Consider the following 17706-nt stretch of genomic DNA (forward strand, 5'->3'; position numbering starts at 1 on the left):
AGTTGGAACGGGGGAGGGGCCCTCTCCGGGGCGCGCCCAAGCCACTAGCCTGTGTGTGGAGCACGTTGCAGCCGCTGTAACGTAGGCGTTGCTCATATGGGGCTGTTTGTAGCATGGAGACGCTGCACCAGTGCAAATCCTGGTTTATGGTGGCGCAGCACAAACTGCAGTGAAGTGTAGGGCTGGAGCGGCCCTCCAGAAGTCATGGGAGGCCAGGCCCCCTGTGCTATGGCGGGCCCAACTAATGCCTGCTAGAGTAGTAGTGCTCAACTTTTCTAGCTGACTGTAACCCTTTCAGGAGTCTGATTTGTATTGCGTACCCCTTAGTTTCACCTCACTTAAAAACTACTTGCTTATCTTATGATAGCAAAATACAAAAAAGTGTCATAGCACACAAATTCTAAAAAATTGCTTATAGTCTCATTTTTCCATGTTATTGTAAAATAAATCAATTTGAATATAAATATTATACTTACATTTCAATATATCATACATAGAGCAGTAGAAACAAGTCATTGTTTGAATGAAAATTTGTACTGACTTCGCTAGTGCTTTTTATGTAGCCTGTTGTAAAAGTAGGTAAATATCTAGATGAGCTGATGTACCTCCTTGCTCCTGGGGGCATTGGAGCAAATGTGGTTGTATCTTAGAGCTTGGCTGTAGACAATGGATCCTGTGGTGTATCCTGGATGGAAGCTGGAGGCATGTAGGTAAGTATAGCGGTCAGTAGGTTTCCGATACAGGGTGGTGGTTGTGTGACTGTTGACATGAAGATGTCATCAATGTACTCTACTTGTGCTACATTGATGACATCTTCATCATCTGGACCCATGGAAAAGAAGCCCTCGAAGAATTCCACCATGGTTTTAACATTTTCCATCCCACCATCAGCCTCAGCGTAGACCAATCAACACAAGCGGTCCCTTTCCTAGACACTACTGTGCTAATAAGCGATGGTCACAAAAACACCACCCTATATTGGAAACCTACTGACCGCTATACTTACCTACATGCCTTCAGCTTCCATCCAGGACACACCACATGATCCATTGTCTACAGCCAAGCTCTAAGATACAACCACGTTTGCTCCAATCCCTCAGACAGAGACAAACACCTACAAGATCTATATCAAGCATTCTTAAAACTACAATACCCACCTGCTGAAGTGAAAAAACAGATTGACAGAGCCAGAAGAGTACCCAGAAGTCACAGGACAGGCCCAACAAAGTAACAGAACGCCACTAGCCGTCACCTTCAGCCCCCAACTAAAACCTCTCCAGCGCATCATCAAAGATCTACAACCTATCCTGAAAGATGATTCCTCACTCTCACAGATCTTGGGAGACAGACCAGTCCTCACTTACAGACAGCCCCCCAACCTGAAGCAAATACTCACCAGCAACCACACACCATACAACATAAACACTAACCCAGGAATCTATCCTTGCAACAAAGCCTGATGCCAGCTCTGTCCACGTATCTATTCAAGTGACACAATAATAGGACCTAATCACATCAGCCATGCCATCGGGCTCATTCACCTGCACATCTACCAGCATGATATATGCCATCATGTGCCAGCAATGCTCCTCTGCCATATACATTGGCCAAACCAGACAGTCTCTATGTAAAAGAATAAATGGATAAATCTGACATCAGGAATCATAACATTCAAAAACCATAGGAGAACACTTCAGCCTCTCTAACCACTCAATGACAGACTTGAAGGTGGCAATTTTACAACCAAAAAAACTTCAAAAACAAGACTCCAAAGAGAGACTGCTGAACTTGAATTAATATGCAAATTAGATACAATTAACTTAGATTTGAACAGAGACTGGGAATGGTTGGGCCATTATACTAGTTGAATCTATTTCCACATGTTAAGTATCCTCACACCTTCTATGGGTCATCTTGATTATCACTTCAAAAGTTTTTTTTCTCCTGATGACAGCTCATCTAAGTTGATTGGCTTCTTACAGTTGGTATGGCTACTTCCACCTTTTCATGTTCTCTGGCCATGTCTACATCTAAAATTTTGCAGCGCTGGTTGTTACAGCTGTATTAGTACAGCTGTATAGGGCCAGCGCTGCAGAGTGGCCACACTTACAGCAACCAGCGCTGCAAGTGGTGTTAGATGTGGCCACACTGCAGCGCTGTTGGGCGGCTTCAAGGGGGGTTCGGGGAACGCGAGAGCAAACCGGGAAAGGAGACCAGCTTCGCCGCGGTTTGCTCTCGCGTTCCCCGAACCACCCTGCAAACCGCAGGGAAGGAGACCTGCTTGTTCGGGGAACGCGAGAGCAAACCGCGGCGAAGCTGGTCTCCTTTCCCGGTTTGCTCTCGCGTTCCCCGAACCACCCTGCAAACCGCAGGGAAGGAGACCTGCTTCCTCGGGGGTTCGAGGAACGAGAGAGCAAACCGGGAAAGGAGACCAGCTTCGCCGCGGTTTGCTCTCGCGTTCCCCGAACCCCCCTGCAAACCGCAGGGAAGGAGACCTGCTTGCTCGGGGTTCGGGGAACGAGAGAGCAAACCGGGGAAGGAGACCAGCTTCGCCGCGGTTTGCTCTCGCGTTCCCGGAACCACCCAGCAAACCTCAGGGAAGGAGACCTGCTTGCTCGGGGTTCGGGGAACGCGAGAGCAAACCGGGAAAGGAGACCAGCTTGATTACCAGAGGCTTCCTCAGGTATGCTGGGATATCTGCTTATTCCACGGAGGTCAAGAAAAGCGCTGGTAAGTGTCTATACTTGATTACCAGCGCTGGATCACCAGCGCTGGATCCTCTACACCCGAGACAAAACGGGAGTACGGCCAGCGCTGCAAACAGGGAGTTGCAGCGCTGGTGGTGCCCTGCAGATGTGTACACCTCCTAAGTTGCAGCGCTGTAACTCCCTCACCAGCGCTGCAACTTTCTGATGTAGACAAGCCCATCTGTATGTATAAATATCTTCTGTCTGTGTTCCAGTCTATGCATCCGATGAAGTGAGCTGTAGCCCATGAAAGCTTATGCTCAAATAAATTTGTTAGTCTCTAAGGTGCCACAAGTACTCCTGTTCTGTTCACTCTCTAGCTGTGCAGGTACATTTTTTCAGGCAGTTGGCAGAGAGGTAAATCACCGCAGGGCTGGAGACACCCCAACCTGTGGCTCCTAACCTGAGCTGGGATTAGCTGCTAATCCCGGCTGGGCTGGAGGCAGGAGAGGATGGGACTTCCTCTTCCTCTGCAAGGGGTGGCTGAGGCTGTGTCAGACCCACCCCCAGAAACCTCCTCCAGCTGCAGGAAGCTCAGCATCCTCTCCTGCTTCCTGCCCCCAGCACTCCTCAGCTATGTGCATAGCCATACCCAGACACCCCCACCAAGCTTCATCCCATACACCCAGGATCCCCTAGCCCTTCATACCCAAACCCCATTCCATTGAACCTCAACCCCTGCATTTGGAGCCCCCTGGACCCTGACTCCCTGCCTCCAGACCACCACCCCTGCACCTAGAGCACCCCCACTGAGCTCCATGCACTCAACCCCCCACTCTGATGATCCCCACATCCCTGTGCCCCTTTACACCCCCCACACCAAGACCCCACCACTAAGCCCCAACCACTTTCACCTGGAAGCCCTGGCAGAGTCCCATTGCCTCTACACCTGGAAATTTCTCCTCCCACCCCCAAATGAGCCTCTCTGCATCCTGATCCCCTGCCATCTAAACCCCCTGACTGAGCTGCTTGCACCCAGATTGTTCCCCACAGAATCATCTCACCTCACACCTGGATCCCCCACACTGAGCCCCTCCATACTTAGATCCTGCCTGGTTGAGCCTGCCGGCCCCGTACCTGGCTCAGAGCAGCAGGGTCCCAGGGGTTTCTGGGGCACGCCCAGGCCTTGTGCTGTGTCAGGGTCGGGTGCACCCTCACCACTGAGTCTGTGTCCCCAGGATGGGGAGTCGGAAGGCAGCAGGGTTATCTCCCACCTTCCTGAACTGCCATGCCGGAGCCTCTGCATTTACTTATTGACAAATAAAACTTGCAGATTTTTTCAGAATTTTAAAATATTATGTGCAGAATTTTTAATTTTTTGGTGCAGAATGCCCTCAGGAGTAACCCCCTGGAAAACCTCTGCAAACCCCCAGAGGTACACTTACTCCTGGTTGAGCACCTCTGCGCTAAACTGCGCCAGATGGATCTGTCTAATTTGTTCTTTAAAAGCTCCAGTGACAGAATTCCACAGCTTCCCTTGCATACTTATTCCAGAGCTTGACTACCCTTATTTTTAGCAAGATTTTCCCAATAGCTAACCTAAATCGCCCTTGCTGCAGACTAAGCCTATTACTTCTTGCCTTACCATCAGTGGACTTGGAGAGCAAATGAGTATGATCTTCCTTATAATAACCCGTAATATATTCGATGAGCATCAGGTCCCCTCCCCCATCTTCTTTTCTCAAATATGAACAGCACAGTGTTTTTAAACTTGTCTCATAAGTCAGGTTTTGTAAACCTTTTATCATTTTTGTTGCTGTCCTCTGGACTCTCCAATTTATCTACATTTTCCCTAAAGTGGGATGCCTAGAACTGGACGCAGAACTACAGATGAGGCCTCACCAGAGTGTAGAACAGGGCAATTACCTGCTATGTTTTACATACCAAGTTCATGGGCATTGTTGGCTCATTCAATTTGTGATCTCCTAGGACTACTAGATCCTTTTCACCGGTACTATCACCTAGCCATTTCATAGTTATGCATTTGATTTTTCCTTCCTAAATGAAGCACTTAGCACTTATTTTCATTGAATTTCATCTTGTTGAATTCAGAGCAATTCTCCAGTTTGTCAAGGTCATTTTGAATTCTAATCCTGTCCTGCAAAGTGCTTGCAACTGCTCTCAGCTTGGTGTCATCTGCAAATTTTACAAGCATACTCTCCATTCCCATTATCCAAATCATGAATGAAAATATTGAATAGTACTAGATAGGGCCACCCAGAGGATTCAGGGAGTCTGGGGCAAAGCGGGGGAGCGGACATAAAAAAAGGCGCCATTCGCTGCGGCGCTTGTACTCACCGGGCGGCACTCCGAGTTTGCAGCGGCACTGGCGGCACGTCCTTCACTCGCTCCGCGTCTTCAGCAGCACTGAAGGACCCGCCACCAAAGTGCTGCCAAAGACCCAGAGCTACTGAAGGGCCCGCTGCCAAAGTGCCCCTGAAGACCCGGACCGTGACCGGGTGAGTAAAAATTAAAAAAGGCGCCTCTAGTCAGGGAAGGAATTCTCGGCAATGTACTAAAATGAGAAATATTTCACTGAGGAACAAGAAATAATACCAAACAAAATAAAGAGCATGATCAGGAAAATGCACAAATGGGATTACATTTAGAAAAATGCAAACTAATGCAGCAGGGAGGAACATATGAAACATAGATATTCAGTGGGAGGAAGACAATAGGAAAGCATCAATGTTGAAAGACCTGAGTAGCATTATAGAACATTGCAAACTAGTTTATGAATTTACAATGGAACTGGGCAGAAAAGAGTTCAGTGCAATTATGGTGAGCCTGCACCTGGAATTCTGCACACTTAGTTCTGGGCAGCTAAACAAATAGTTATAGATCATTTGGAATTCAGGAAAAAGCAAAAACAGTTAGCAATATGGAGGGACTGATTTATGAAGAAATATTAACCATAGTTTAAGATTTTCTGATCAGGTCAAGTATGGGAGGGGTAGCCATGTTAGTCTGGATCTGTAAAAGCAGCGAAGAGTCCTGTGGCACCTTATAGACCAGGGGTTGGCAACCTTTCAGAAGTGGTGTGCCGAGTCTTCATTTATTCACTCTAATTTAATGTTTCGTGTGCCGGTAATACATTTTAAAAGGTCTCTTTCTATAAGTCTATAATATATAACTAAACTATTGTATGTAAAATAAATAAGGTTTTTAAAATGTTTAAGAAGCTTCATTTAAAATTAAATAAAAATGTACAGCCCCCCTGGACCGGTGGCCAGGACCTGGGCAGTCTGAGTGTCACTGAAAATCAGCTTGTGTGCTGCCTTCGGCACGTGTGCCATAGGTTGCCTACCCCTGTTATAGACTAACAGACGTACTGGAGCATGAGCTTTTGTGGGTGCATATCCACTTCGTCGGATGCATGTCATAGGCCATGGCTACACTGGCGCTTTACAGCGCTCCAATTTTCGCGCTCAGGGGTGTGAAAAAACACCCCGCTGAGCGCTGCAAGATACAGCGCTGTAAAGCCTCAGTGTAATCAGTGCCGCAGCGCTGGGAGCGCGGCTCCCAGCGCTGCAAGCTACACTCGTAGAGGATGTGGTTTACGTGCAGCGCTGGGAGAGTGGTTTACGTGCAGCTCTCTCCCAGCGCTGGCGCTGCGACCACACTCTCACTTCAAAGCGCTGCCGCAGCGCTGCCCCGGCAGCGCTTTGAAGTTTCAAGTGTAGCCATACCCATAGATTCTAAGGACAGGAGGGACCTTTGTGAAAATCTAGTCTGACCTCCTGTATAACACAGGCCATACAATTTCCCCAAAATAATTCCTAGGTTATACGTTTTAGAAAAAAATCCAAACTTGATTTAAAAATTGTCAGTGATGGAGAATCCACCGCAACCAGTGGTAAATTGTTCCAATGGTTAATTACTCCCACTATTGAAAACTTATCCCTTGTCTCTAGTCTGAATTTTTCTAGTCAATTTCTTCCAGCCATTGGATTGTGTTACACCTTTCTCTGTTAGATTGAAGAGCCTATTATCAAATATGTGTTTCCTGTGTAGGTACTGACAGACTAATCAAGTCACCCCTTAACCTTCTCTTTGTTAAAATGAATAGATTGAGCAGTGCTACTACAGTCTAAGGCATGTTTTGAATCCTTTAATTATTCTCATGGCTCTTCTCTTAACCCTTTCCAATTAATCAACATCATTTTTGAATTGTGGACTCAGGAATTGGACACAGTGTTCCAGCAGCAGTTGCACCAGTGGCATATACAAAGGCAAAATAACCTCTACTCCTACTGGAGATTCCCCTGTTTATGAATCCAAGGATCGCATTACCCCTTTTGACCACAGCATCACATTGGGAGCTCATGCTCAGCAGATTATCCACCCTGTCCCCCAAATCTGTTTCAGAGTCTCTGCTTTCCAGGAGAAAGCCCCTCACCCCCATCCTCTAAGTATGACCTATGTTCTTTGTTTCCAGATGATCTAGATTATCCAATAAATGTGCAAAACAGACATTCAATGCCTGACAATAACCTTGTGGCAATAATTAAAGTATTTATCCCCGTTTAATTCACGAGGAAACTATGGGTATGACAGAGGTATATAAAATCATGAGTGATGTGGAGAAAGTGGATAAGGAAAAGTTATTTACTTATTCCCATAATACAAGAACTAGGGGTCACCAAATGAAATTAATAGGCAGCAGGTTAAAAACAAATAAAAGGAAGTTCTTCACGTAGCGCACAGTCAACTTGTGGAACTCCTTGCCTGAGGAGGTTGTGAAGGCTAGAACTATAACAGTGTTTAAAAGAGAACTGGATAAATTCATGGTGGTTAAGTCCATTAATGGCTATTAGCCAGGATGGGTAAGGAATGGTGTCCCTAGCCTCTGTTTGTCAGAGGGTGGAGATGGATGGCAGGAGAGAGATCACTTGATCATTGCCTGTTAGGTCCACTCCTGGGGCACCTGGCATTGGTCACTGTAGGTAGACAGATACTTGGCTAGATGGACCTTTGGTCTGACCTGGTACGGCCATTCTTATGTTCTTATTGGTATGCCTACAATGCAAAAAAAAAAACCCCTGCATCAGCAAGTCTGAGACCCTGAGTCAACTGAAGCCCAGAATCTGAGCCTGGATTCTAGTTCAAGCAGGAACAGCTACACTGCTATTTTTAGCCCTGCAGTATGATCCATCAAGCACAGGTAGCTGGGAGAGGCAAAGCCTCCCCAAACAACCCTGCATGTCCCTGCGCACGTTCCCCTTCGAGGCCCACTCCTGCTTGCTGCTTCTCCCTTGTCCCCAGCCCAGGCAGGCTGCTCCTCTTCCTGGAAGCAGGCTGGTGCTGGGGCTAGGGCAGCTGGCTTGCAGCTGGGACTTGGGGTGGTTAGGGCCCCTAGGTGCTGGTGCCACAGCACCTGGCGCTCCAGGGCTGGGGGCACTGGGGCCACGGTGCCCAGTGGTCCAGGGTGCTCAGGCAGCACGCCCGGGTCTGGGACAGTGGAGCTGGCAGCTGTGAGGAGGAAGGAGAGACTCGGAGCTCCAGCAGGGGAATGGGGGTGGAAGGGGCACGGGCAGAGGAGGTGGGGCTGGGAGCTAGACTCCCCCAACAGGTGGCTCATGTGCCACCCATGCCAGATCAATTGACCCAGGATCTTAGACGTGCTGCCGCAGATCTTTTTTTTTTTTTTTTTTTGCAGCGAAGATGAACCGTATGGCACAGAAGTTAAATGACTTGTCCAGTAACACAGCAGGTAAATAGAACCTATGCTCCTGATTCTCAGTCCTGTGGTCTAAACATTAGACAAGACTATGCTTATCTCATACAACTGTGTACAGATTGACTAAGCTAAGCCAAAGGTCAGAACATAAGTCGACCAACAACTGAAGGATGTAAAAACCAAGGAAAGAGAAGAATTTAGGGTGATAAGAGATTGGCTCAAATAGGAATAAATGAATGATATTAAAGTGAAAACCGCCTGAATAACAACAAGAACAAATAGCTACTTGACAGTAAGATTGTAGTAAACTAGATCTTGCTAAAGAAATGGCAAAAAATCATTAGAGACCTTAAACTGTATGCGACAAAGCCCTAGCAAATACACTACTACATTGGCTCCGGGAGTGAGGTAGGTCTTTTCATTGCTAATTTTCACAACTTTGTGAATGCATTTCAAGGCAAAAGAAAATTTGTTTTTGTTCATGAGGACATCCCTTTTCAACATCAAAGGAGTTGAAGATAAGTATCAATATATTGCACAATATAGGGCAAACTCTTGCTGGATCTGTAAAGATAGGTACACTATCTAGATAATGCCAGAGATGTGTAGAATGCTTTACAAACATAGGAAAGAAAGGTCCTTAGTGCTAAACATTCATAACTGAATGTCTATGTACCAAAAAGAAAGAAAAAACAACAAAAAAAAAAAAACTGGTCGTTTGAGGGGATAGTGTAACAAACCAGTAGGAGACATGAAAACTTTAATATGGGGGATGTGATAGGATGACTCCCCAGTTCAAAATCTGTTTATATAATGACTTGGCAATTTTGCTAGATTTACATTCTAATTCTTCTGTTTATACAGGTTCCGGGTGGCCGTGCGGTGTGGCTGCAGTGCCTCCAGCCCCATGAGCCAGGCGGCCAGCCCCAGAGTGCTGACTGGCACAACTGCAGTGCCCCCAACCCTGGTGCTCCAAGGGGTGCGGCCTCAGCACCAGCCACCCTGAGCCCTGAGTGTGGGAGGCAGGCCAACCAGCCAGCCAGGGCAGAGACGGGGGAACCGCATGGGGGACCTGGCCTGTGGGTGGAGTGTGGGCAGGGCCACGCTAGGCTGTTTGAGGAGGCCTCCCTCTGCCTACCATACCCACCACCCATGCCCCCAGGACACCAGTCACACTCTAAAATACCTAGTTATTTTTACCTTAATTAAGTTGACAGATTATCCAATTTAAAGTAAATTAACTTCTTTTTTATTGTTGTACTGTTGTGAAGCCTGTTGTACCAGTTCACATATGGTGTAGTATTTTGTTTGTAACAATTTAGTGTCTGTTATTACTAAACTAAATTGGCATGTGGACTCACATAGTGGTTTTTGAGCTGCTTGGTTTCTGTGGACGATAAATAACCCCTGACCCGGAATCTTGCTAAGAAAAAAGGTTGCCTTATTCCTTATAAGGCATGGGCAGGCTCATGAAAGGGTGCAGTTACACTTTCAGTGTGCTGTGAGCTCAGTCCAGCACTGTCAGCTCTGCAGACAGTGCCTGCAGGCTTGGAGCTCTACAAGGAAATTACAGTCAGCTCAAAACACATCTTAATTCTTATAGGAGTAACTAAGTCAACAGAAGCAGCTTCAGGTAACAATCAGGAACGAGGTCATGGGAAAGTCAGGTTGGTGACTATTTATACGGAGCTTGTTGTGCATACTTAATCTGTAGATTATGTAAACAAAGCATGTATGCTAAAATCCTTCCTTGTGGTTTAAGAATTGCAAAAATGGTAGTGGCTTTGTCTTGTAGGAGCTGATTGTTTTTGTGCATACAGTAACCCAGGAGGAGTTTCTTTCTTTTGTGACAAAGGAATGTTTTCATTAGATTTAAAAATACTGTATAGAATTTATAAGATAAAACCAGTTACCTTATTATATATGGTGAATAATATTTAAGATAGCTTTGCTTTGATGCATGCAGTTAGACTAACTACACAGTACTTGAAGCATATTTATAATTATAAGCTCCTTAGTTTTGAAATTGCAGTTGGTGAGTGGCTCCGTAAGCATAACTGAGGCAAATCATGTAGTTATAAATATGCTTATCGCATTAAGTTAAGTACTTCTTGACTAGATGACCATATTCAGGAAACTGTTAGGATCAGCCTTTAGCTACAATTCAGCAGAATATCTGGCTCTGCAGGGTTCATAGGTTTCACAGCTGTGTATCCTCCTCCGTGTTGTGAGGATGAAATCTATACCCTCTGCTGGCCATGGATTGTTGTATTAGACATTCCACAGCTGTCCCCCTTTGCAAGGGCGGAGTCTGTCGATATGATTCTGATATTTCTTATGTTGGTGTAGATCAGAACAAATTCCACTTAAGTCACTGGAAATACACTAGTTTTACACCAGTGTGCGTGAGATCAGAACTGGGCCTAGGCCCATCATGGGGTCTTTATATTAGTTATCAGATTTATGGAGCCAATGGAGATTTGCTTATTGTGATTAGTTGAGTCTATTAATGAGGGGATATGAGTTTTACCTGTTTGATTTTATATCTGTTAGTCTGAAGAATTTGAAAGGGCTCATGCCCCAGCGATACTAAACCAGGGGTCGGCAATCTTTCAGAAGTGGTGTACCGAGTCTTCATTTATTCACTTTAATTTAAGGTTTTGCGTGCTGGTAATACATTTTAATGTTTTTTAGAAGGTATCTCTCTACAAGTCTATATATTATATAACTAAACTAGTGTTGTATTGTAAAATAAACAAGATTTTCAAAATGTTTAAGAAGCTTCATTTAAAATTAAATTAAAATGTTGATCTTACTCCACTGGCCCACTCAGCCTGCTGCTGGTCTGGGGTTCTGTTCACCTAGGCCAGCAGCGGGCTGAGCGGGGCCTGCGGCCGGGACCCTGGCTGGCAGTGGGTTGAGTGGCTCAGCTCACTGCCGCTCAGGGGTTCCATCCACCGGCTCCTGACAGCCAGGATCCTGGCTGCTGGTCTGGGGTCCCAGCCCTGCCCACATACAGTGGGTACCTACCTTCTCCCTGGTTCTGGCCCATTCTCTTCCTCTCTCTGCACTGAGCTGAGGGTGGGAGTGGACTGAGCACAGGGCTGGGGGTGAAGGGTCTGACCAGGAGCTAGGATGAGGGAGGGGGCTCAGGGTTGGGGCAGGAGGTTTGGGTGTGGACCACTTACCTGGGCAGCTCCCATTTGGTGTGAGGGGTGCAGGTGGGAATGTGTGGGTGTGTGTGCAGGAGGTCTTGTTTGGTGCTCAGAGTGGGGGTGGGGATGTAGGGGGTGCAAGAGTCAGGATGTGGAGGGTGTGTGGGGGGCTGGGTATGGGTGGGGTGAAAGTCATGGCAGAGGGCTGGGGGCATGTGAGGGGGATGCAGGTGTCGGGGGGGGGGCTGGGAATGTGTGAGGGTGCCAGAGTCAGGGCTGGGGTCATGGGGGGTGTATGAAGGAGTCAAGCCGAGGGCTGGGTGTGTATGAGGGGGGTACAGGGCTCAGGGCAGGGGCCTAGGAGGGCTGTGGGGCTCAGGGCAGAGGGCTGGCTGTGTGTGGGGGCTCAGGGAAGAGGGCTGGCTGTGTGTGAGAGAGGGTCAGGGCAGATAGCTGGGGGGGATATGCCCCTATTTCACCCACCCCCTTCCCCAAGGACCTGCCCCCACTTCTTCTCTGCCTCCGCCGGGAGCAGTGAGCACTCTGACTCTGCTCCTTCCCGACCCCCTCCCTCACAAGGGCCATCAGCTGATCAGCCCGCAGGGAGAGAGGGAGAGAGGGAGGAGGGGCAGGAACCCAGCACGCTACGGGAAGAGGCAGGGGAACCGGCAGGACCAGGCTTCTTCCCCTAGGCGTGTGCAGCACATTTCATTAGGGTATGCACCCAGGGAGCCCTTTCTTAGCCCTGCCCCTGCCCTTCCCCCATCCACTCCCTCCTACTTCCTGCCCCCTGACTGCCCCCTCAGAACCCCCACCGCCCCGCTCCTTGTCCCCTAACTAACCCCTCCTGAGACCCCTGCCCCTAACTGTCCCCCAGGACCCCACCCCCTATCTAAGCCTCCCTGCTCCTTGTTCCCTGACTGCCCCCCTAGGACCCTACCCCCTACCTGTCCCCTTACTGCCCTGACCCTTATCCGCACCCCCACCCCCAGACAGACCCCCGGGACTCCCATGCCTATCCAACTGCTCTCCAGTCCCTGACAGGACCCCCAGAACTCCCGACCCATCCAACCCCGCCCGCCCCCCACTCCCTGCCTGCCCCAACCCCTCTCCACACCTCTGCCTCATGACAGGACCCCCAGAAATCCCGACTCATACAACCCCCCCAGCTCCTTGTCCCCTGACCACCCCCTCCAGAGATCCCCCACATTAACTGCCCCCCTTCACCAGGACCCTCCTTGATCCATTTCCTCTGACTGCCCTGACCCGTAACCACCTCCTGCCACGTGACAGACCCCAGGACTCCCATGCCCCATCCAACCCCCCCTGCTCCCTGACTGCCCCCTCCAGAGACCCCCGCCCCTAATCACCCTGCCTGGGATCCCACCCCTTATCCAAACCCCCCTGCTCCCTGTCCCCTGACTGCTCCCACCCCTTATCCAATGCCCCCCCAGCCCTGGACACCTTACCATGAGGCGCCTAGCAGCATGTTCTGCTCCGCGCAGAGCCAGACATGCTGCCCTGTGGGAGCGGGCAGCCCCGCCCCTCAGAGCGCTGTGTGCGCGGTGGCATGGCTCCAGGGGAGAGGGGAGTGTGTCTGCCTCCCCATGGAGCCAAACACTGCCCCACAGGAGCACGCAGCCCCGCCCCTCAGAGCGCTGCACGTGCAGTGGCATGGCTCCAGGGAAGGGAGGAAGAAGACGGGGGAGGGACCAGCGGCTTGCTGCACTCGCCCCGGCGCTCCAGCCTGGGATCGCGGACCCTGCGGCTTGCCACGCCGGCAGAGTGGGTCTATTTGCCTACCCCTGCATTAGGGTGTGCCTGGGCACACCTGGAGCACCCTGTGTGCATGCCTATGCTTCTGCCCCCTGCCCCCATGAGTGGGGAGGGCAGGGGGAGCAGAGGGTGGAGAAGAGCAGGCTGGGCCGGGCTGGGCAGGATTTTTAATGGCATGCTGCTGCCTGCCAGGACTCCGGCAGGCAGCAGCGTACTATGAAAAATCGGCTCATGTGCCGTCTTTGGCACGCGTGCCATAGGTTGCCGACCCCTGTACTAAACTCTCTCACGGAAACTGCATTTCAGAGACGGGAAAGAAGGGCATTATGCAATTTAAAGATTAATGCTCTGCCTACACACACAGTTGACAGGAACTGAGAACCAAACATAGCAGAAGAGGAGTTCTGACTCCAGTAAAATAGCTTTTAGATGATGAAACAGAAGTTCCCTCTGATACAAATAGGTAACCTGAAAAAAAAAATAGTCTGAGCATAGGCCAGGCCAGGCCAGGCCTCAATCATTCTGTCCCTTCTTGGACACACAGAAGTTACTCCAATACTAGAACACTTGTAACTCTCTTGCTCACATGGGGATGGATATTGACTGTTCTGAGAAAAATGGGGGGCTAGTTGGGCATGAAAAATAGGGGAGTTCATTTACATATTCCCACTGCTCGCTGCTGTGAAGCCGAATCATTTCTTTTTGCAGCAAACAATGGATGGTCACCAATAAATGGCATATATAGGGCCTAGAAACTAGAACAGTGGACTTTCAGTTCTTAAAAGTGCAAGCCTCTCCCAGTTAAGCTCAAGAAACATCATCATTAGCTGTCAGTTATGGTAGGGCTTTTTGACCTTACCTGTTTATTGGGAGTTTAATTGGGCCTTTGATTCTTGGAAGACCATACACCAGGTGCCATATTGTCAAAACCACTCAGCACCCATAATTAGGATTAGATTTTCAGACAGTTTATCATGTTGAGTGCTGAAGTCTTTAGAAAATCTAGTCATAAAAGGTGAGACAATTGCAACAACCTGAGCAGGACTTCATCCATCCAGTAGAGGGAGGGTAGGATACATACATTCTATGTCAGATGTTACATGGCTAGAATGTGAGTGCTCTTTGTAGTCACGTGGCTCTGAAGGCTACAGATGTTTTCAAATGGATTAGGTCCTTAGTAAATATGTTTGTGATTTAAATTCCTATCCTGGTTCAGCACTTCCAAATTTAACTATGGCCCTGGCTACACTGGAGAGTTGCAGCGCTGGTAGTGGCTTTACAGCGCTGCAACTTACTCCCCTTCCACACTGGCAAGGTACATACAGCGCTGTATCTCCCTGGCTACAGCGCTGGTTGTACTCCACATGGACGAGAGGAATAAAGAGAAACAGCACGGCGGGGGGGAGTCCATGGGATCAGCTGCTTATCTGGTCTGAAGGCTATTTGCATTTAAGAGTGAATGAGAGAGGGGTGGGGGAAGTGGTCGAAATTTGCAAGGTAGGGTGCTGACATAGTGTCGGCTCCAAAAATCCACTCTCTCTCTCTCTCCTCCCCGCACCCTGTCACACTCCACCCCAGCCCACTCTTTTGAAGAGCACATTGCAGCCACTTGAACACTGAGATAGCTGCCCATTAGGCACCACTTCCAACACCGCTGCAAACGTGACCACACTGCAGTGCTGGTAGCTGTCAGTGTGGCCACACGCAGCGCTTTCCCTACACAGCTTTACGAAGACAGCTTTAACTCCCAGCGCTGTACAGCTGCAAGTGTAGCCAAACCCTATAGAACGTTTAGGTTTGAATACTTTTATGCTAGTAGGATAAAAGGACAATCATCAGATAAATTAACAACCCAGTGTTACACCAATAAAGATTATGTTTAATTGGGCAAAAGTGGTGGAAATTAAAATAGGTGCAATCCAATTACAATTTGATTAAAATCTGTTTATCTTGGCATGGACATGGTCCATGTTTGAATACTGGTAATTCTGTGGATGATGAGATTAATCTTTGTAATAAATAACCAGTTATATTTCCCTGACACTTATTGTGGTTTTTATTCTGAAATTACTTCCAGTCTCCTCCTGGTTTTTGTTAGTTTGCCAATCTTGAGAGTTCTTGTGGGTGTAGTTTTTAGATAATCATTATACAAATACATCCCAGAAGTGGATTTTCTTTGGTTACTTAATAGGTGGTACTCCTCCTTTTGAATCAACACTGGGTGACCCAGCATGCTATCAGTGGGCAGTGTATGTTGCTGGGGGTACATTCAGATATGATCTGTAACTGAGGTCCTCATAGATGCTGCTACAACCCCTGGCTTGAAGTGGTTTCTATCACATACGGGGTTTACAGTTTGGTTCAATGGCTCTCCGTACCCCTACTATACAAATTGTTCCAGCACCACTGGAGATCCTGACCATCTATTATTAAAAATCTTCCAGGCATACAATAAGAGTAGAGGTGTTGACCTCTGTGTCCTGCCCTGTTCCCTCTTAGACAATTACATTCACTGACTAATTTCTCTGTGTAATTTCAATTTGATGTAGTATTCTTCATTTCCTGTCTTGACCCTTCTGTGGTCTTTGCTCTTTAAATAACCGTATCTTCCATACAGAGGTGTCTCCATTTCAGTGATAGGTGAGCTGATTCCTAGTATATATCCGATGTTGTGAAGCTTAATTAATATTTGTAAAGCTCTTTACATTTGTACAGGAGTTGGATCTTTACCTAATGTGCTCCACAAATCACATTCCTCATCCCAAATACCAAATCATTCAATTAATGCTACCTCCTCACCAGCTACAAACTAAATCAGTTTGAGTTCCCTATAACAAGTCAATGCTAAACAGCCCTTACCTCCTCAACAAGTATCAGAGGGGTAGCTGTGTTAGTCTGGATCTGTAAAAGTAGCAAAGAATCCTGTGGCACCTTATAGACTAACATACATTTTGGAGCATGAGCTTTCGTAGGTGAATACCCACTTCGTCGGACCCACATCCGATGAAGTGGGTATTCACCCACGAAAGCTCATGCTCCAAAACGTCTGTTAGTCTATAAGGTGCCACAGGATTCTTTGCTGCTCCTCAACAAATTGATTTGTACTGGCCCTACACATGCAACCTTCTGGTGAGAGGATAGGTCAGGAGACTTCCATCCATTCCCCTACTCAGCTCTTGATGGAGCAGTATTGACAGGAGGCCCCCCCCATACAAGCAAAGCTTTCTTCTCCAGGAGCTACATAGAACCAGACAATTTTTTTTTTCAATGCAGAGTAAATTTACCGAAAAATGCATTTTTGGAGGCACCCGAATTGTTTATGAATTCAGGTCAAATGTGGCAAATACTTTGACCAGGAAAAAAAAAGCCAGAAAACAAAAGTTTTGAAAACATTGTAATGTTTTGAATCGACATTTCAGGAAGGAAATGAAGATTTGACTTGACTGTTTTGGAAATGCCAATTCAAATTGACATTCCGAATGTTCCATTTCGACTCAAATGACCTTTTTTGTTTTGAGGAAAATCAAAAGAATTGTTTCTGTTTGAAATGAACATTTTTTTTCCAGTTTGCCCATGGAACCAAAAAACAAAAAATCAATGATTCACTCAGTTCAGAGTCACAGGCTGGCCAAAGAACCTTACTCCTAACAGCAGGAGCTGTGCCCCTCCTACCTAGCACCTTATCTCAAGGCCTTGGCTACACTCACACTTTACAGCGCTGCAACTGGGGTGTGAAAAAACACCCCCCTGGGCGCTGCAAGATACAGCGCTGTAAAGCGTCAGTGTAATCGGGGCAGCAGCGCTGGGAGCGCGGCTCCCAGCGCTGCACGCTACACCCGTAAGGGATGTGGTTTACATGCAGCGCTGGGAGAGCTCTCTCCCAGCGCTGCTGCTCTGACTACACTCACACTTCAAAGCGCTGCCGCGGCAGCGCTTTGAAATTCCAGATGTAGCCATACCCTCAGTGGTTCTCAAAGTTTTGTACTGGTGACCCCTTTCACATAGCAAGCCTCTGAGTGTGACCCCCTTTTAAATTAAAAACACTTTTAAAATATATTTAACACCATTATAAATGCTGGAGGTAAAGCAGGGTTTGGGGTGGAGGCTGACAGCTTGGATCCCCCCATGTAATAACCTCGCAACTCCCAGTTTGAGCACCCTTGTCTTATCTGCAATGTCAACCAAGTTCTCCCCTTACAGAGGCAGTTGTGCTTGCCCTGCTCCCAAACAGTGGTGTGGGTGGTAGAGCCATCTGTCTGAGCCTGCCGACAGGCATCACTGTATGGTGTTAAGTTTAGAAGATATTGTTTGAAACTTTAAGGGCATTTAAAAAAATGTAAACTGAGGT

General features: G+C 47.8%; 1 protein-coding gene across 1 annotated transcript in view; it reads left to right on the forward strand.

The window, feature by feature from the left end:
• The first annotated feature begins 9967 nt into the window (after positions 1 to 9967).
• GLIPR2 (GLI pathogenesis related 2) overlaps positions 9968 to 17706 on the forward strand; it is a 47179-nt gene continuing 39440 nt past the window's right edge. Inside the window, exon 1 of the mRNA XM_050938278.1 lies at positions 9968 to 10094. Within this exon, the coding sequence (XP_050794235.1) occupies positions 10082 to 10094 (13 nt within the window). The 5' untranslated portion in view covers positions 9968 to 10081. The remainder of the gene's footprint in view (positions 10095 to 17706) is intronic.

This window comes from Gopherus flavomarginatus, chromosome 2 (assembly GCF_025201925.1).
Source record: "Gopherus flavomarginatus isolate rGopFla2 chromosome 2, rGopFla2.mat.asm, whole genome shotgun sequence".
NCBI classification, from domain to species: Eukaryota; Metazoa; Chordata; order Testudines; family Testudinidae; genus Gopherus; species Gopherus flavomarginatus.